The sequence below is a fragment of the Schistocerca americana genome, chromosome 5, assembly GCF_021461395.2.
Source record: "Schistocerca americana isolate TAMUIC-IGC-003095 chromosome 5, iqSchAmer2.1, whole genome shotgun sequence".
Lineage (NCBI taxonomy): Eukaryota > Metazoa > Arthropoda > Insecta > Orthoptera > Acrididae > Schistocerca > Schistocerca americana.
Window position 1 is genome coordinate 242,051,397 of NC_060123.1, and position 21,480 is coordinate 242,072,876.

The following is a 21,480-nucleotide window of genomic DNA, read 5'->3' on the forward strand; positions in this document are numbered from 1 at the left end:
TCTAACAGCCACACTTCAAGTAGCGAGAAGAGGGAGATGATGCTAGCCATACACAATTTAAGCTCTGCGCATGAACCCGTCGACAATGAACCTAATTTAAACAATTATTACCCCATGTTCACTGAAATCAGTTTGATGTTACGAAGTACTGCATAATCTTCATCCTAAAGCCTTTGGCACATTTTGCTATCGGTGGACACTTGTGTGTGCTCTGTGTTTTGTTGTTGTAAATGGCATATTTTCTCTGCAACTAAAATTTTATATTCGTGTTTTTCTCTTGTTCATGTTTTATTGCTGCAGTATTATTCTGCAGTGGTGGGCTAAAGTGAAATTCTTTGTTAGGGTATCGGGGTATCAATTCTTACCAGTAAATATTACAAAAATTTAGTTAGAAACTAAAACTATGAAAATTTCCTGGAATTCTGAAAGTTCCTGGGTTTTTCCCAGGTTTTTCCTGGGATTTAATACACCCTGCTTATGGTTTAATTTTTTCATTTTAATTCTAATGTTAAGGTGTCCTCCGTGTACATTATGGATAAAATATATGACTGTCAGAGTTGATATGTTTTTGTATCTATGACAGCATCTCAGCATTTCTCGAAACTGAAAACATTTTACATAATCTGTTCTGTACAGAAAGAGTGCTGTAGAAAGAACATCTAAATGAGGTACTTATACACAGTTGGTCCCCTCAAATTACACGTTACACGAATCACACATATTGTATAATTAGTATAGAACACTAACCTTCATCACTCCAGTATAGTTTATTAAGATCTGCCTGCTGTGCCGCTTCACGACCTTTCATAGTGTTCTCGGGCCTATAAAATTTATTTACTCTTAATTTAACGTCTCTTGAGATTACATCACTCGAATGAATAAATATTGATGAAATGTAGCCAATGCAGAATGGCTGTGGTGTCTCTTCATTTGATCCTTTAACAAAATCTGAAGTTTTTCGATAGAATTCTGGATAAAGATCTTCTTCAACCTGCAGGTAAAAAGGAATATTGTACTATTCGAAACCAGTGTAATCGAACAGTTTCACATTTTCGAAACTGTATCTATTATCTAAATAATAGAAGTGGTTCAAGATGCTACTTTATGCCTATGCAGAGTTAATTTTTGTGTGGTTGAAAAGCAGTGCAAGTCAGGAATGTGAATTCAGTTGAAGCCAGGGAGAGGGGTAGTGAGGAGTGGAGGGTAGGAGGAAGTTTGTAGACGGAAGAAGGGTGGCAGGACAAGTGTAGGATGGGAAAACACCATGGACAGGGGCAGGAAATGGTGGGTGGAAGGAAGGGGAGCACGGACAGGTCTGTGCAAAGGGTGAGCAGAGGATGCGAAGAGGGCAAGGATAGGGTGGGGGCAACAGTCAGGAGGAGAATGTTGGGGGTACGTGAGAGGGTAGAGAACTGAGTTGAGTTAAATTCGAGAATTTTGCACACGCATTAGAGGTGCAAAAATTTATGTACCCTTAGTGTCTATAAATTAGCAAGCATATGTACAACTAATTTTATTATAACATTAATAATAATTAACCAGAATGAAATTAGTTCATAAAGCTGCTGTTGATTTGAACTCCGTGGAATCACTTCTCTGTAATAACCCGTATGCTTTGTTTTGGCCCTTTTCTTTCAAGTTTGACACCTTGGATCTACAGGCATTTTTCTTTTTAAATGTTTATTTTTGGAAGTGTTAGGTCTAAGTCTTCATATGTTTATCCGAGCTGCCATGGTACTGAAGGGTGCATACGAACATAAGCAAAGAATTTCCCAGACTTTTCCCAAATCTCTCAATAAAGAAAATACACTTTTTTCCCAGGCAAAAATATACTTTTTGCCCAGTGAAAGTACATTTTTTTCCACATTATGTGACAATATACTTCCCCAATTAAATAAAAAAGGATGAGCCAGCCACTTCGCAACACTTTAAAAATCTCCAACCTAAAAACACAAGGCAAGAGAAACATAGATGGTGAAAAGACAAACACCAAGTCGAACAGACAGCACCAGAGAGGGTGAGGAAGAGCTAAAATGAAATTAAGGTGAATGCCTGGGAGAGAAGGTTGGGTGCCGACCCTTAGATTGAGTAATAAACCCTACCCCCTCTCAAATAAAACTTTAACTTGATCAGCTGTTGAGGCATTGTCAGCCAACACTATAAGTAGTGCATCAGGAAGGTTTGAAGTCCACCTCAGTGCGGCCAAATTTAGACAGTCCAACAAGATGTGGACCACTGTCAATCGTGAACCATAGCAACACTGAGGTGGGTCGTCACGATGTAACAGCTGATCATGAATGAGCCAAGTATGGCCTATGCAGAGCTGGCCAAGGACAATGGTGTCCTTGTGAGAGGCTCGCGAAGAGATGCTCCACACACAACTTATTCAGCACAGTGAAGGAGCATCATTCTGTATTTCAGAGCCCGGAGCACCATTCTGAATTCCAGAGCCAAAAAATCTTGCAGAGTAACACCAATCAAAGATCAGATTCTTGTATGCTGATCTCCAGACTCTATTTTCGAGTAGCCTCTTTGGTTAGCCTGTCGCCAATTTCATTTCCTGGGATTCCGACGTGTCCGTAAGAAGAACACTGACTGTCCACAGACATAAACAGACTCTTAGATGGCCATTACCAAAGGATGGTTAGGATAGCACTTGTCGAAAACTTTAAAGGCTCTCAAGCAGTCACTACAAATGATGAAGGACTCCCTGGTGCAGGAACAGATATGCTCAAGAGTGCAAGAGATGGCTACCATCTCTGCAGTGAAAACACTGCAGCCATCTGCCGAGGAGCAGAGTTCAGTTTGTGCTGCATGAGCAAAAGCCATCCCAATGTGACCATCAACCATCAAGCCATCCATGTAAACTACTTCTCAACCCTAGTACATGTCAAGAATAGAAAGAAACAAGCGACAGGAGGATCCTAGGGTGAACTGAGTCTTTGGTGCCTGTGAGAAGTCTAGACGAAGGTGTGGTCGAGGTATACACCATGGAGGTGTACGAGAGTGGAACTGGAGGACAGATGGTAGAGGAAAAGACTAAAGTTCAGTGAGAAGGGACCCAACACAGACTGCAATTGTAATCCTAGATCTGGACAGCCCTGCAGGAGACAGATCACTGTGTTAGTGAAAAGGAGACGGTAATTTGGATGTTTAGGAAAGCTGCAAATGTGATTGGTATAATTTTCAAACAGTTGTTGCTGCATGATCCACAACAGACGAACCACAGCTTCCATGAGTAGGCTGTTCACAGGGTTTGTTCAGAAAGCTCTCATAGCAACTCTAACTCCACAGTGGTTTGCAGGGTCCAGTGTCTGCAGTACTGAGGGCAATGCTGAACCATACGTCAGGCTCCCTTGGTCAAGACAGGACTGTCCAATAGCTTTGTAGAGCTGCAACAGCATAGGACGATCTGCACCCCAGTCGGTCTGACTCAGGCATCAAAGAATGTTAAGGTGCTGCCAGCACTTTTGCTTAAGCTGACGAAGCTGGGGAAGCCAAGTCAATCAGGCATTAAAAACCAGTCCTAAAAAGCAATAAGATTCCACTACATTAAGGAGATGTTCATCAAGATAAAGTTGTGGATGCGGGTGAACAGTAGGACGGTGACGGAACTGCATTACACAGGTTTTGGTGGCTGAAAACTGAAAGCCATGAGTGAGGTTCCATGCCTGCACCTTTCATACGGCTCCCTGCAGTTAATGTTCAGTGACACCAATGGTACAGGGCAAAAGGAAATACAAAAGTAATCAGCTTATAAGAAGGGTGAGACCATTAATGACTACTAAAAAAAGTGGGATGCTCAGTACGGAGCCCTGCGGGACACCATTCTCTTGGATATGGGGGGACCTGTGCGAAGCACTGACTAACTACAAAGGTGCGGAGCAACAAAAAGTTCTCTATCAGAATTGGGAGGAGACCCCAGAGACCCCACTCGTGCATTGTAGCGAGGATGTGGTGTCGACAAGTGGTGTCATAGGCTTTTGTCAGGTCAAAAAAGATGACAATAAGGTGATGACAGCAGGAAAAAGCCCTTCAACAGCAGACTTGAGGTATACCAAGTTATCAGTGGTGGAGTGACCTTGGCGAAAACTGCTCTAGGATGGAGCAAGAATGTTTTAGACTCAAGGAGCCAACACAACCTCCAACTTACCATAAGTTTGAGCAGCTTATACAGAATGTCTGTGAGGCTAACAAGACAATAGCACATATCCAGCAGATTCTTGCTAAGTTTTTGCCCTGGAATGATTATGCTTTCTTGTCACTGTAAGAGGAAATCAACATTGTTACAGATGCAATTGAATATGGCAAGGAGGTGGTGCTGGTAATTCACTGACAGACGTTAAATCGTTTGATGATGTGCCACACTGAAATGAGTGGGGGGCAAAAGTCAAGTTGAGTTAGTAGATTCTCGACATCTTTACCACAGCCAGTAATCTTGGTTCAAAGGACAGGCATCGAACTTTCCCAGAAGTAGAAAAGGTGGGAGGAGCTGAGAAATTAGTGCAACCAATACATGTTATGGTACTTCACCATCTGGAGAAAGGTAAATGTTGCAGATGGTATTTCCTGCATTGTCCTCACCCTGACAGCCACAGCTTCTAAAGGTGTTTGAAGGGGCACTGGTTTGCTATATGCAGAGGTAAGGACATATATACACACTCCATCTAACATCTTGTTACAGTCATTATGATTTTTGTAATAACCACAGTAGCTATGAAGGGCGCGGGTCCACACTGCTGGAAAATAGCTTTCCTAAACAGCTATGCAGAAAGCAACTGTAATGCTTATGAGTGGTCGTAGCTCAGTGAGGCGGGGTAAGAAACCGCTGCAATTTCTCTGGAGTATGACACTTCCTGTAGTCAGGGAAGACAAGAAGGGACCAAGGAGGCAGTTTACACCTCAGGGTCATCTGCTGAGGGATTGTGGTCTCTGTGTGCATTTGTTCCGAGGCTCCAGTGAGATCTAGGTTCTCGAGGGACACTACAATCTCCACCTCATCCTCAAAATGGGAACTTGCGGGAAGTGGTGTGTGTGTGTGTGTGTGTGTGTGTGTGTGTGTGTGTGTGTGTGTGTGTGTGTGGAGGGGGCACTGGGGCCTCTTTCTTCTTTACTGTTTTCTTCTTCCTATCTTCTCTCTGTTCTTTTGGGTTCTCTGGCTGGGAGGACTCCTTTGAGTTGGTCTCAGGTACCGAGGATGATTGTGAAGACCTTTGACCAGCGGCTTGTGACTCCTCACTGGCTCGTGTCCAGCTACAGAGCAGCAGAAAATGTGGAAGACAGTGTCCTGAGAGACCCCTTCCTTGCAAGAGGAGCCAGAGCAGGCTATTGCCTCTCTGGCTGACGGGTAGGGACCAATATCCCTGATGGCTGAGGGCATTGCTCCCAAAGTAGATGTTACAAGGAGCAACGGAAGAAGGAGTTCCCTCCACTATCAACGGAGCAGTTGTCTGGTGGCCCTGGGGGTCCACTTTAAGAAGCATAGCTAATGGGGATGCCATTTTCATAAACAGTGGTGTCACTGTAGCCATAGCATATGGGGATGTGTTGTGTACAGGGTCAAGACTGCCGTATTTCTTTTTTGCTTCTCTATAGATCAGTTTATCCAGGTTATTATATGCCATTTACATTCGTCCCATGGTGGAAGGGAACAATTTGGGGTCTTATCTCTCGGCAGCACCTTAACTCTCTTAGAGACTGCTGGAGCCATTCGACCACCAGCATTGGACTACTTCATCCGCTTCATCGCGGGTCATCCAGAATGATGCGACCCACTCAGATCATGGGCTCTCCCCACGGTCGCCACAACAAAGGCCACCTGGCACGATTGCCATTGCCGGGAGTCCCGATGCCCCAGGAAGACTAACATTTACTCCTTGGCATACGTTAGGAGTTTGCAGCTCAAACATCAGTAGTGCGATCCGTGTTGTTGGGGGCTGACACTAAGAGGGTACATGACAATCTCCCCCCCCCCCCCCCCCACCTCCCCACCCCCACAATGGACTGACTACTGTGCTGGACACTGGATGCGAAGAGATCCATCATTATCATGGGTGCAGAAGAGGACAATGGGCAATAGAGGTAGATGATGCACACCGTTAGGTTTCCTCACCCAAACAGCTGGATTATGGTTTGAGTTGCAGAGCCATTACAATAATAGGTGCAGCAGGTCTCAGTGCATGATGGATATATGATGCACAATGTAAGGCGTCCTTCCCCAAATGGCCCGCACCTCTGAAAAATTTTGAATGTGGAGGTCAAACCCTAAAATGGGGAACATAACTGATTGGGCCAAAAAAGTAAGAGACTCCTTTTAGTCACCTCTTCTTAAGCCAGGCAGGTATACCTCCGGCCTATTCTAACCCCAAACTCGCAGGGGCGGGGCATGGGAGGGGGGATGTTAATGGTGGAAGTACCAGAAATTGTGAATGTAAGTCATGTGACAGCATGACAAGTATTACGAGAGTAATTCTTTTATCCAGACCATCATTAGGGAGTACAAGGTCATACTGAGACTGACTTCCAATCCCGAAAAGATTTTTGTACTTTGTTCTGGGGATGTGTGCTCGGGACCACACAGTTCGCAACTGAGAGAATTCTCTTTCGTTGATGCCTGTTTGCTTCACTGTAAACTAGACTAAAGTGAGCAATTCTGTAGTGTACACTGCCATTATTTTCTATAACTAACTGCCTGTTCCAAGAGCATTAACACGGCAGTGAATGGAAAGGAACACGACTGAACAAGTATTTCATCATGCAAACACTTGCGAACATTGAGATAATGAATTTGCTACTAAACTGTTTCTCACTGTGAAAGAGTTAATCTCTGAAGGCAAGACAACACTGAAGACAGGATTTGTTTCACTTACAAAGCAAAATCATCACATAAAAGAAGATATTACCTATCAAGTGTTTTTGAACTTTTGCAGTGAAGTTAGAGGCACCCTGGGTACCAAATGAGCTACTAAAAACCAAAAATGAGTTAATGTCATATGTTCACACCCACCTATCATTTACATAAAAGAGGATGCAGTTTGCACCTTTTTTCGTATGCTCAATGTTAACCACACTTAAAATATCCTGGCAGTAAAGAGCACAGTCCCAGAATTAAAAAGACTGAGATGTAATGTGGAACAGTCTATTGAATGAGATCAGGGAGCCAGTAATCCAAGAATAGTCAATATTTACACAGGTTACTGCTGAGATCTTATTTCAGTGTGAATGAGGGAGAGTGTTCACTATTTATGATGTCCCACATGTATTCGTAAGCATACGGAACAATCAGCTTCGTAGCGACTTTACTATCAACAGTGGTTGAGAGTAAACGCACTGACAGTCATTTGCAATCAGTTGCATTCCAATAAAAAAAAAAAAATTAATGTCAAAATGGCAGTTAAGATCCTCAGCCACTCTGTTGCCGCATCTGTTAGAACTTTTACAGCAACTAAGGAATTTCTGAGTGATATAACAGAGAACTCAGGCAGTTTTATAGAATTTATGATTAGTTGGTTTAATACTTTGTATAGGAGGGCAGCATTCTTCTCTAACGCACATAGGAGTCCATTAAAACCACACAGTATGGAGGGTGACAAATATGTAACCAATGTGACTCCTTAAATAACAACTTACCAGAAAGAAAATCTGCTCACCGAGCAGCAGTAGGAGAAAACACATAAAGGTTAAAGAAATGTGCAAGTTGAGGAGCCAGTGGCTGCTTCTAGCAGAAAAGTTGAAGGGGAAGGAAGAGAGAAGAAAGAAATGGATTAGCGAGGTTTAGGAAATGGAGAGAGTTTGTAAAATCAACCCAAAATCTCAAGTCAAGATATATTTACCAGATGTGATGCCTAATCTCTATTAGCAATGATGTGATCTCTCTCCTACTCTCCATATTTCCTGGACTTTGTTCGACACTAAGCAACAACTTCTCATGACCACCTTGATGGCTGACTGCCCAGATGCATCCATGTGTATGCCATCTAAAGAAAATACTGAGTTAATGAAAAATTCTTATTTAAAGATATTCCCTCAACATACCCACATCCTTGACTGTCCTGGAGTGAGCTCACTCAACACTTTAAAAATCATAAGGTTCTAATGGCCTGGATGAAGCAAGCAGCCTCAGAAACAATACATTTCTTCAAATAGGATCACTTAACCCACCAACCGAAAAGTGTCATTTAATTGAAAATTGAGTGAAAATGGAGTCTATTCCAGTGATAGGAATTTTAGTTTCAAGCAGTCTATCTAGATCACACCAGACTAAATTTGGTAAATAGTTGCGAGTACCATGAAGTGACAAACCCTAATTTAGCAACTCTGAGAACATCAATTCAACAGCAATTCACACACAGAAACCAAAACCTAAAGCAGAGAGCATGCTCTAATGTCAAACCAATGAGGACTGGGACAAGAAGAATGAATGTGCGCAAAATGTATTACATAAACTAATATGCAAGCTATTTATTTTAAATGCCATTTATGTTTCGATAAATGAACAGCTTTTAAAATAAAATGTGACAGGAGTGTAAACTCAGTTTGCAATTTCGTATGAACTTCCTGGCACTGACCAAAACTAGACTATAACCATGTGTATTTGTATTTTATTTCAGTTATTGTCAAAATGGAAGAATCCTGGAGATACTAGAAGGTATCAGATAGATTATATAATGGTAAGACAAGAGATTTAGGAACCAGGTTTTAAATTTTAAGACATTTCCAGGGGCAGATGTGGACTCTGACCACAATCTATTGGTTATGAACTGTAGATTAAAACTGAAGAAACTGCAAAAAGGTGGGAATTTAAGGAGATGGGACCTGGATAAACTGAAAGAACCAGAGGTTGTACACAGTTTCAGGGAGAGCACAAGGGAACAATTGACAGGAATGGGGGAAAGAAATACAGTAGAAGAAGAATGGGTAGCTCTGAGGGATGAAGCAGTGAAGGCAGCAGAGGATCAAGTAGGTAAAAAGACGAGGGATGGTATAAATCCTTGGGTAACAGAAGAAATATTGAATTTAATTGATGAAAGGAGAAAATATAAAAACACAGTAAATAAAGCAGGCAAAAGGGAATACAAACTTCTCAAAAATGAGATTGACAGGAAGTGCAAAATGGCTTCGCAGGGATGGCTAGAGGACAAATGTAAGGATGTAGAGGCTTATCTCACTAGGGGTAAGATAGATACTGCCTACAGGAAAATTAAAGAGACCTTTGGAGAAAAGAGAGCCACTTGTATGAATATCAAGAGCTCAGATGGAAACCCAGATCCAAGCAAAGAAGGGAAAGCAGAAAGGTGAAAGGAGTATATAGTGGGTCTATACAAGGGCGGTGTACTTGAGGACAATATTATGGAAATGGAAGAGGAGTAGATGGAGATGAAATGGGAGATATGATACTGCATGAAGAGTTTGACATAGCACTGAAAGACCTGAGTCGAAACAAGGCCCTGGGAGTAGACAACATTCCATTAGAACTACTGACGGCCTTGGGAGAGCCAGTCCTGACAAAACTCTACCATCTGGTGAGCAAGATGTATGAGACAGGCGAAGTACCCTCACACATCAAGAAGAATACAATAATTCCAATCCCAAAGAAAGCAGGTGTTGACAGATGTGAAAATTACCGAACAATCAGTTTGATGAGTCACAGCTGCAAAATACTAACGCGAGTTCTTTACAGACGAATGGAAAAACTGGTAGAAGCCGACCTCGGCGAAGATCAGTTTGGATTCTGCAGGAATGTTGGAACACGTGAGGCAATACTGACCCTACGACTTATCTTAGAAAATAGATTAAGGAAAGGCAAACCTACGCTTCTAGCATTTGTAGACTTAGAGAAAGCTTTTGACAATGTTGACTGGAATACTCTCTTTCAAATTCTAAAGGTGGCAGGGGTAAAATACAGGGAGCGAAAGGCTATTTACAATTTGTACAGAAACCACAATATATATAAATGACTAGTAGATACTGTCGGAAGTTCCATGCGGCTTTTCGCGGATGATGCTGTAGTATACAGAGAAGTTGCAGCATTAGAAAATTGTAGGGAAATGCAGGAAAATCTGCAGCGGATAGGCACTTGGTGCAGGGAGTGGCAACTGACCCTTAACATAGACAAATGTAATGTATTGCGAATACATAGAAAGAAGGATCCTTTATTGTATGATTATATGATAGCGGAACAAACACTGGTAGCAGTTACTTCTGTAAAATATCTGGGAGTATGCGTGCGGAAAGATTTGAAGTGGAATGATCATATAAAATTAATTGTTGGTAAGGCGGGTACTAGGTTGAGATTCATTGGTAGAGTCTTTAGAAAATGTAGTCCATCAACAAAGGAGGTGGCTTACAAAACACTCGTTCGACCTATACTTGAGTATTGCTCATCAGTGTGGGATCCGTACCAGATCGGGTTGACAGAGGAGATAGAGAAGATCCAAAGAAGAGCAACGCGTTTCGTCACAGGGTTATTTGGTAACCGTGATAGCGTTACGGAGATGTTTAACAAACTCAAGTGGCAGACTCTGCAAGAGAGGCGCTCTGCATCGCGGTGCAGCTTGCTCGCCAGGTTTCGAGAGGGTGCGTTTCTGGATGAGGTACGAATGCGAGCTGCTGTTATCCTGGAATGCTGACAACGTGTGGTGTCAGTATACACTATCGCAGAACACCTGAACGGACACACTAGTTGTGGTGCACTGCTGGCCGCCTACATGGGAAGAATTGTTTTCAATGCGCACGGTTTGGATGCAGAATTTATGTCTTTTTGGCTCACAATGGAGTCTTCACAAATCCGTATTTGTGTTATATCATCAAACACAGTTGTGACGGGTCAGTTTAGAGAGTATGTTGTTATAAATGTCCTTCTGGAAATGAAGTGGTGATGGTTAATAACTCACAGTTCGTGTATTTCTGTACCTAAAGGACCCAATGCCTGCAATAATTCTGACGAGTACCAAGGGAGGCACTAAGCTGGTGACACAAATTGCATAACCACCTAACAGTAGTGGTGTCAGTATTGGGATCAATTGTGGAAAACCTACAGTCCTGAGCAGGTGCCACAATGCATGAACTTCCAAGAATTTTCAAGTTTCTGGCATATCTTCACAGAGAATCATCATCATCATCATCATCATCACCAGCAGCAGCAGCAGCAGCAGCAGCAGCATGGACGTCATTTGACAACACAGGATCATCCAACGCTGGAATTCAGGTTAGTCCACTCAAATTTGGCTACCAAAGGAAATGCAGTGATGGATTTGTAAAACCCAAGCTGTAATAGTGATTTTGTTGGCATACATAAATCAGTATGTCAGAATCTAACCCAGGTAACACAATCTATCTCCAAACCATTACAAACGATTTGAGAAAAGAGATTCAGCGATTAAAAAAACATGCAGTCTTTCACATGACCTGTCAAATGATAGTTCTTGCAATGCTGGCCCCATAAGGAATTTCTCATTATTGACATCAGTACAAGTGTTAAGCGGTAAACCCAAGGAAGAAGTAAAAGTAATCTTCCATAAATTTAAAGAAGCTGCCTTGTTGAGTTCGTGGACAGATCCAGATAAATTAACAGTTGGTAAACTAAGAATTCAGGGAACCGCACAAGATTTCATCAGTGTGGAGCCCACTTGTGTGAAGCCAGAAGATTACAATGAATTCAAAGCAACAGTTGTTCAGAGATTCAAATGCAAAAATGCTGTCAGATTCTACAGAGAGCAACTTCATAACTGTACAAAACTACTGATTAGTTTGCCGACAGAATTCAGAACAGTAACAAACAAACATACATCCTGGTAGAAGATGAGAATCACATTCAGCTGTTCAAAGTCGATCAGAGAACTTTAGACACATTCATCCATGGGTTGTATGGTGAGGAAGTAAGCAAAGCAGTCAGACTGGCACAATGTAAGACTTTCAGGAAGTGGTAGAAGTAGCTGTTGGCTTTGTGGAAGCATTTAAGACGGCTGAATGATATGCAAAAAGAAGAGTGTCATCTATTCAACACAAATGCAGAACATTACAGTTGCAACAAGCCTGGTCATAAACATATAAATGCTGCAAGGAGGATACAGAGCCACATATCGAGAGATTGCCGCAAGAAAGAAAGAGTAATGCGTGTAACAGACAACTGGGCATATCATTAAACAAGTATGGGGACGTACGTGCCACCAAATCATCGGCCCCCTGCACGAGACAGTGATTGCTGTTAGTTCCACCGAAAATCAGATCGACAATGACTTTGTAATTGATGCTGTCTATCGTAGAAGATATATCAAGCTACTAATTGACACAGGAGCACATGCTTTGCAAGTGTGGTGTTACACTGACAAAAGGGATAAGTTAAGACCGCCACAGTTAAAGGTGCACAGATCAAATGGCAGGGAGTTACATAACCATGGAAAAGCTTATGTAGAATTATGTTTAGGCCAAGAAAAATACACAGCGAGGGTGCAAGTAGTTACAAACAACAAAATGCACTATGGCTGTGTACTTTAGTTTGATTTTTTTATCTGCTAACAGGGCAGAGAGATTTGTCGCAGATAGATGGATCAGACTAGGCTATAGACACTATGACCTAGAAAATCATTCTTCACATCATACTCAAAGTAGCAGCAGCACAGACATCCTGAGTTCGATTGAACCGACCCATAAGTCAGTTCAAGCCCTCCAAGTCAATGTGCAGATTAATCAGCCTCAGCATTCTCCCCAGGGAGTACAAAAAAACAATCTATATCCAAGTCAAATCACCCCGATGCAAAGAAGGAACTCTGTTATTGATGAAGTTGTCAGATAAATGTGAGTTACTTGACAAAATGCATTGTTGTGTTGCCAAAAGCGTAGGCCTAGCCACAATGGTGACACAGAATGTAGTTAGTCCCAATAACAATTGCGAACATGAGCAATGAACACATTTTATTGTCATGAGGAACGAAAGTTGCTGAAGTGTCAAGCATAAGTGAAGTGATGTCATATAGATCCCAAACGGAGTTTCAAATGTCACAGTTATGAAGACAGATCTTTGTAGTGGTACCAAAAAATTGCAGTCAGGAGTTAAAATTAATAATGAAGTAAAGAACAAGATTTGGCAGAAGATAGAACATCTGACAGTTGAAGAGCAGAAGATTTTAGCGCCTGTTTTGAAGATGCAGCATTTATCACTCTGAGACCTTACAGAATACCATTCAGTCAAAGTTCGCTGGTAGAAGAAATGGATAAAGAACAACTGGAAGCTGGAATTATGAAACCAAGAGATCCTGAACTATGGTGTTCACCGCTTGTCACTGTTAAGAAGAAATCTGTTTTCGGAGAACCACAGTTCTGTTTTTGCGTAGACTGCGTAGCTCTGAATGCCTAACCTGGTAGAAATCCTGGATTACTTGGGCAGATGTCAAATAATTTCAGTTTGTGATCTAACAAGTGGACATCATCAGCTGACAGTGCATCTAGATGATCGAGAGAATACTTTGTTACAACAGCAAGTGTGAATAAATACCTGTCTATGCCATTTGGACTTCACAATGTGCCAGCCACCTTTCAGTGCCTGACAGATTCCATTTTACAAGGATTCACACCAATACCAGCTCTTATATACCTCGACAGCATAATTTATTTATTTATTTATTTTTTTGAGAAAACATGAAGCAGTCTACTCAGAGACTTCAATCAGTTTTCAAGTGTATACAAGGCATAAATCTGTCATTGTCAATAGATAAATGTCTCTTTGTACAAAATCAAGTGAACTTCCTTGGGCATTTTAAACCAGTGAAGGAATTCATCCTGATACAAAATTAATTGAAGCTGTCAAGAAATTCATGAACCACAGAATTTAAAGGAATTACAATCATTCTTGAAATTAGCAAATTTCTATAGGCGTTTCAGAGCCAGTTATGCATATATAGCACATCCAATGACACAGCTACCAAAAAAGGTAACTGCATTCAATTGGTCAACAGAATGCATGAAGGAAATGGAAGAACTTAAATCTGCCTTAAACAGAGCTCCAGTGTTAGCCTATTCTGATTTCAGTAAGCACTTCATTCTTTCAACAGATGCTTCAAATTGTTCTGTTGGTGCTATTTTGTCTTAAGAAATTGATGGCCATGAACACCCAATGTCATTTGCTTACAAACAATTAAACAAAGCAGAAAAGGAGCTTTGTGCTTTGGTTTTTTTGTATAACAAAGTACACTGTGAATGGTACACTGTTATACATTTTGAACATGTTTTTAGGAGAGGAAATGAAATACCAAATAAAAAATACAGGGTGCCGTTTAAAAAAGTCATACAGCTGTTCATATCTTTGTAAAAAACAAAGCTACAACAAAGGCAATCATGCTGATTGATGTCCTTCTGACAGCTAAAGAACATTTGCTTGAAACATTTTGTAATTTGCATCTGGACAAACAGTTATTTAGGTTGGTCAAGATAAATGGGACATCCTGTATATTGACCATGTTAAAACATTTTGATATCTTCTCAATATGCCAATACCTGATCAAAGTGCTGAAACTGTGGCTAATGTTTTCGTAAAACAGTTGATTCTGAAGTTTAGATCACCATTAAGGACAATCAGTGCCAAAGGCTCGAATTTCATGAGTGAATTGTTTAAACTGACTTGTAAGCTAATGCAAATAATGCAACTAAGAACTACACCAGCACACCCAGAAGGAAAACAGACACATTGAGAGAGTTCATGGAACACTCATTAAGATCATTAGCCACTATGTCAGCAAGCATGACAATTGGGCTGTGTCTTCCGCATGTCGTTGAGTACTTACAATGCAAAAATTCACACATCATGAGATTGTAGATGGAAGAAGAATGGGTTCATCCTTGGGCTTTGCGCAATCAGCTGCTGGACTCAGCGATGAACATATAAGGGAAATAGTGTACAACCTGAAGGCAACATTGGAGGGAGTCAAATAGTGGAATTTCCAACCTTCTCTGCAGCAAGTGAAACAACATGATCGCCAAGCAGTTGTGTCACAGTATTCAGTCATAGATCTTGTATACTTGAGCAACATAGCATTAAACAAGAGTCACATCAAACTGTTTAGAAGTTTTGGAAAGGACAGTAACCGATCTTAGAGATATTGTTGCATGTCACTCTTATACACCAACTACCTTTTTATTTGTTTATCGTTCATGTCAATCATGTAAAGCCATTTGTAGGTAGACTTCCTGTAGCATCACGAGACGACACCAAGGAATGAGAGACCGACCAGCTGTTCCTGAATCCAGGACATGAGCAGTATGAGGTCACAGTTGAGACTTCGAGAGTGAGGCATCGCAAAAGACCAATCTATCTAGTCCCAGACACCCCTACCATCTTCAGAGACACGTGTAGTGTGAATGAGTTTAAAAGTGTTTATTTCCCAGTCATGTGCATATGTGAATGTGTTGTACAAATATGGATTGCAGGTGTTACATAAAGTGTGCAAGTGTAAGTAAATCTTATTCCACAGGTTACCACCAGAGACGCATTTGTATTATATTCATTGTTTAACTGTAGTGTTTAGAATTAATTATTCATGTTTACTGCAATTCTAGTTTTTACTATGACAATATTTTCCATTAATGCTATAGTAGTAGCAGTACCACAAACAACAGGTGTTTTGTTTCAACAACGGTCAGCCATGATCGTTTCAACAAACAATTCTAAGCTTGCACTTAAATAACTTTTGAGTGAGATTCAACAATTCAATTCTGTTAAGAAGAAAATTGATATGATTCGTTTAGCCAAAGATAATAACACAGTTTTGGAAATGGGGATGCCGTGTATAGCAATTGGATTACCACCAAAATGTAAGTGGAGTCCACATTTCCTAATTATCACAAAGAGTTTAACTGTTTCTTAAATCTTTTGCCATACAAAACCTTGATTAGGTGCAAACTTGCCCAGTTTGATTTTGGAGGAAGTACCCTTCATACTATATTTGGTACTTTAACAAGGCGAGATCTACTGGACATTAAAGACAAGATTTTAGCCCTTGAACAACTGTCTAGAAGAAATTCAGTTAACCTGTCTAATGAAAACAGGGTCTACACGTGGATAAAGAAAAGGATTTTTCCCAGCTTTCTCATTTAAAAAACAAATTTTTCCAGGGTGAAAGTACACTTTTTCCATGTTAAGTGACAGTATACTTCCTCTTGGAACCATAAAAGTTATGAACCCTTTGAATGGTTAAGGTTTTATACAGCAGCGCAGAACTGCCCAGCACTTTAGTTTTCTAAAGTAAAATTCTTTGTTAAAATATCAGTTCTTACCAGTCAAAATGACAAAACTTTAACTGAAAACTAAAACAATGAAAAATTTCCAAAATTCTAAAAATTCTTGGGTTTTTCCCAGGGTCTACAGGTGATGTGAAATAATTGTATTAAGGAATATGCAAAGAACCATTACTAATCACACAGTTTCTACTGAACAAATTGTAAAGCAATTTATTAAACATTCAACATGATTTGTGGTGAGATGGATTAAATCTTGTGAGTGCTCACTTAGATTTAGATTCCCTGCTTTTAAGAATTACTGACAGTCTGTCAAATGCTAGAATTGACGCTCTTAATTTAGGGAACAGCTCTACAAAATAGTTCAAACGATTGCTTAAGAATTTTGCTCTTAGATTCAGACCAATTCTTACAGATATTCCTATTAACGGAAAGTAAGTTACATGCAACATCTAGTATAACTTACTATGTTAATTCTTATAATTTATATGCTTAGTACAAGTTAACCACAATACACTCTTTAATGGCTAGAGGTGAATTAACTGTTATTGTTTCTGTACCCACTGCTACATTAAAGCATAATTTTGAAATGTATAAAGTTTATACTTACCCAATCATGTGCCAACAAGAAGGCCTTCATGTCATGCATCAGCTAAAGGATTGAAACTTCTTTGGCACATTAAAACTGTGTGCTGGACCGAGACTCTAACTTGGGACCTTTGCCTTTCGCGGGCAAGTGCTCTATCATATGAGCTACCTAAGCACGAGTCACGCCCCATCCTCACAGCTTTACTTCTGCCAGTACCTCGTCTCCTATGTTCCAACAGAAGCTCTCCTGGTTCGCAGGAGGATTTATGTTGTGATATGTTTGATGTGCCTTCTGAATTGTCACCTACTTTTCATGCAGCTGGAAAGTTCCCATTAACAAGAATGTTACCTGTTTATTATAAAGAATAATATACACTAACATATGCAAACCATTCCCTGACAACTTTTCCAAAGGAAAATGATTTAATTGTGGATATCCAAGAAAATATAATGATGCTAACAATGAGCTAAATTTCATTTGAGCAGCAAATAGGATTAAGTCTTTCGAATCTTCTAATAATGTTAATCCATCCTTAACTGTCAGTATGGTGTTGTTCTTACTTTTATTAATTTGTCTTGTGTCTACAGCATGTGTCATGTACCAAGCTGTGATTTTAAAAGCCCGCTCATCAGCACCAATTGTTACTATGTCGGCAAGTGAGATAATCATTGCAATGTCTTCTGATGCCACACCTGGTGAAACAGATTCATGAAACCCAGTCACTTTCAGCAGGTCATCTTGTTTGGGGGTGTGATTTAAGGATCACAGATTTGGACAACCACCATGTGCAAGTATGAGTGCATGCTGGCTTTATTATGGAATGCTGATGTGTTATGGTGTTCGCATACACCGGCACAAAGCACCTCCACAGTAGTTGTGGGTCATCACCGGCCACCAGCATGGGCAGAACTGTTTCCAATGTGCACAATTTCACCAGAATTTGTCTTTTTCCGCTCATAATGGAGTCTTGACAAATCGGAGTCCTGACAAATCGGCATTTGTTCGTGCTAGGACGTCTGCCTGTTCTGAAATGTTGGCGTAGTGAGCATGTTATTATACACGTCCTTGTAGAAATAAAGTGGCGATGGTTAGTAACTCTTAGTTCACATATTTCTGTACCACATGGACCCAAAGACTGCAATAATCCTGACAAATACCAAGGGAGGCCCTCAGTTGTGGATATAAACCTCATAACCACCTTATAGTGGATGTGAAAACCACAATGAGACAAACAAAGGAAACAACCATTACAGAAAATAAGCCCTTACCTCTTTATCTCTGTTTTTCTGATCCTTAGGCGCAGCAACACGCTTAAATTTAAAAGTTCCTGGCCTAAGATACACACTGGAACCTATCTGATAGTCTTCATTTCTCCACCTCACAGAACCATAGTGTACCTAGCGAAGAAGGGTTTTCATAATTTTGGTATTTTTATGCATCAAACACAGTGTTTAAACAGATATAACTTGTTCTAACAGTAGTTCACCTCATGATTTCGAGACTCTGAATCTAGTTTATTGCAGACAATTGGTTTTTCATTTTCTTCTCGCATTTTTCTTCGAGTACATGCCGCACAGTACCTGTGGAAATAAATCTGCTAAATGCTACTGCTGATGTCAATAGTAACTTGAATAGCTAATGCAGTACTATGCACATAATGTGAAGTGCTAATTAATATGAACACATATAAAGTCACTGATCCTCCAATTTCAAAATTTTATTTTTCATTGTTATATTAGTACAAGAAATAAATAAATAACTGTCTTACGTATGTTCAGCATTCTGGCATTCTGGGTCCTCTTCCAAATCTTCAAATCTTGCATGTTCTATGTCATATCTGTACGTAAAAACAAAATAGTTGATTAAGTTATTTAGTTTGGTGGTGGGAAGAAAAAAGTTAGCTGTAAGAAGAAAAAAATGTATTTTGAAAACACTTTTATAAGTAACAATGTAAAAACGGAGCTTAAGAGAGAGGAAAAAAAAACTCAAACCGCTAACATGAGAAAATTTATTTATTCACTTGCCAATGACAAGATGTGTTTTGGATTGTGGACATGTTACAAATGAAGTACTAATTTCTCGTAACAGTAACAAAAACACAATTTATCTCAATTATTTACTAGTAATATGGTGGAAATGAAGATAATCTAATCCCCCGAGATTTTCTTTAATAAACAAATACACTAACTAATAAGACACTTCTTCAAAGCCGTGTGAACTTTCCCGATACTCGAAGTTTGTTAAATATTTGATCCACATGTGAAACGGGCTGTGTTACAAATATGTATATCTTTGTTTACACTGCTGTACTGCTTAAGATTTAAAATATTTTACACTTCTACAAACATGTACTGGCGGCAATATAAGCAATTTCTTACTTTTGAAGATCCCTTTAAGTGACTCACTGTATCTGAGATCGCAAAAAATATTAACAGTCTCTGGTCACACTGAGGCCGGACTGGTTACAACAAACGCGCCTCAAAGTGGCGCCATCTGTGGGTTATAGAATTAATGAGGGGGCTGGGGCGGGGAGGGGAGGGGAGGGGAGGGGAGGGGAGGGGAAGGGGAGGGGAGGGATAGCGTGGTATGGGGAGGGGAGGGATAGCAAGGTAGGGGTGGAGGAAGGTGTGGTGCTGTCTGTAGAAGCTCACAGGGACGTGGTGAGGACAGGGTAGGATTTCTAGGTGCAGTTGAGAGGTTTGAGAGGGTGAGGAGGACTAGAGAAAGAGAGAAGTAGAGGAGGGAGAGAAAGACTAGTGGGTGTGTTGGTGGAATAGGAGGCTATAGATTGCTGGAGTGGAAGCAGGGAATCCAATAGGCAGGTGAAGGACAGGGACTAGATCAGGTTGAGGCCACAATGTTGCAGGAACATACGATATACTGCAGAGAGAGTTCCCGTCTGTGCAGCTCAGAAAAGATGCTGTTGGTAGGAAAGATTCATATGGTACAGGCTGTGAAATAGTCATTGGAATGAAGCACATTTGTGTTGGGCAGCATGTTTGGCAACTGAGTGGTCCAACTGCCTCTTAGTAACAGTTTGTCAGTGGCCATTCATGCAAACAGAAAGTATCTTGGTTGTGAAACTTCCAGGCAGATTAAAACTGTGTGCCCGACCGAGACTCGAACTCGGGACCTTTGCCTTTCGCGGGCAAGTGCTCCACCATCTGAGCTACCGAAGCACGACTCACGCCCGGTACTCACAGCTTTAATTCTGCCAGTATCTCAGTACCGGGCGTAAGAGTCGTACTTCGGTAGTTCAGATGGTAGAGCACTTGCCCGCGAAAGGCAAAGGTCCCGAGTTCGAGTCTCCGTCGGGCACACAGTTTTAATCTGCCAGGAAGTTTCATATCAGCGCACACTCTGCTGCAGAGTGAAAATCTCATTCTGGGGTATCTTGGTTGTCACGCCCTCGTAGAAATCAGCATAGTGCCTGCAGCTTTGTTTGTAGGTCATGACTGCTTTTACAGGTAGCCCTATCTTTGATGCGATATAAGATGCCTGTGACTGGACTGCACTAGATGGTGGTGAGAGGATGTATGGGACAGCTCTTGCACCTAGGACTATTGTAAGGATATGAGCCATGAGGCAAGAGTTTGGAAGCAGGGGTGGAACAGGGATGGACAGGGATATTGAGTAGGCTATTCCTCATTTCATTTCAGGGCCTGGTGAGAGGTTGTCATAACCCTGGTGGAGAATATCCTAAGTTGCTCCAGTTCTGGGTATTACTGAGTCACAGGGGGAGTGCTCCTTTGTGGCATGATGGTGGGTCTGAGAGAGGCGGTGGGTGGTAGGTGACTGGTGAGACTAGGTATGGGAGATCTTTTCTGTACAGGGTTAAGAGTGTAATTTTGATAAATATGATAGCACCACTACGATGCTCACTTGCAGAAACAGGGCTTAATTTATTTTTAACTGCATTGTAACTTTGATCTTAGAATGTACATGACAGTACCATCCTTTTGTCAGCGATAATCTCCATTGAACAGAATAATATAGGTGTAAGCATGTTTAAAAAATTCAGAAACAGCTTCTCGAATGTTTCAAAGATGAGATGCAGTGAGTATCACAACCATTTCAGTTACACGTGACAATGTAGAAACTGACTATGATGTTAAGCCCTGAAAAACTCAGTTTTCTATGCATGGCATTCACAATAGCTGACAGACACTATACTGCTACTGGATAATTGGCCCTGTGTCCATCTTGGGAACATTGAATAATCACTGTGCAATAACCTTGTTACGGTCAGATTATTCTTATGCTGAAATATCATACCACCTTTGATTCATTGCAATATGGAAGGACACCTTCTCAATACAAATCATCTGTAACACACACCTACCTTCCAAAATGTTCAGCTGATGGTTGTTAAAATTCCACACAGTTCAATGACTAACAGTAAAAGTGCATATTACAATCTATGGTTACCCTCCTGTATGCAAGTGCATGTGTTCCAGGGATTACTGTACACCACACACAAACTGTCTGCCGTCAGTGTCATGGAAGCTGACAGAGAAGTTATCTTATGATACTATAAGATGCAAATGTGAGACTTTGTACACTGGAAACTGTTTATACTACAAATAAGATTGTATAAGTTATCTAAAATTAACATGAAATGAAACTATACAACAACTCAACATTCTTTAAACATTCAATGATAA

At 40.8% G+C, this 21,480-nt stretch overlaps 1 protein-coding gene across 4 annotated transcripts in view; it reads right to left on the bottom strand.

Annotated features, from left to right (window-relative positions):
- The window catches only part of LOC124615983 (DNA (cytosine-5)-methyltransferase 1-like), a 227,415-nt gene that overhangs the window by 62,934 nt on the left and 143,001 nt on the right, over positions 1 to 21,480 (bottom strand). For all 4 annotated transcript variants that reach the window (XM_047144192.1, XM_047144191.1, XM_047144190.1 and 1 more), the window contains exons 14-17: positions 18,585 to 18,653; positions 18,303 to 18,396; positions 18,085 to 18,213; positions 748 to 991 (exon numbers count right to left, since the gene is read on the bottom strand). In XM_047144192.1, the coding sequence (XP_047000148.1) occupies positions 748 to 991; positions 18,085 to 18,213; positions 18,303 to 18,396; positions 18,585 to 18,653 (536 nt within the window). The remainder of the gene's footprint in view (positions 1 to 747; positions 992 to 18,084; positions 18,214 to 18,302; positions 18,397 to 18,584; positions 18,654 to 21,480) is intronic.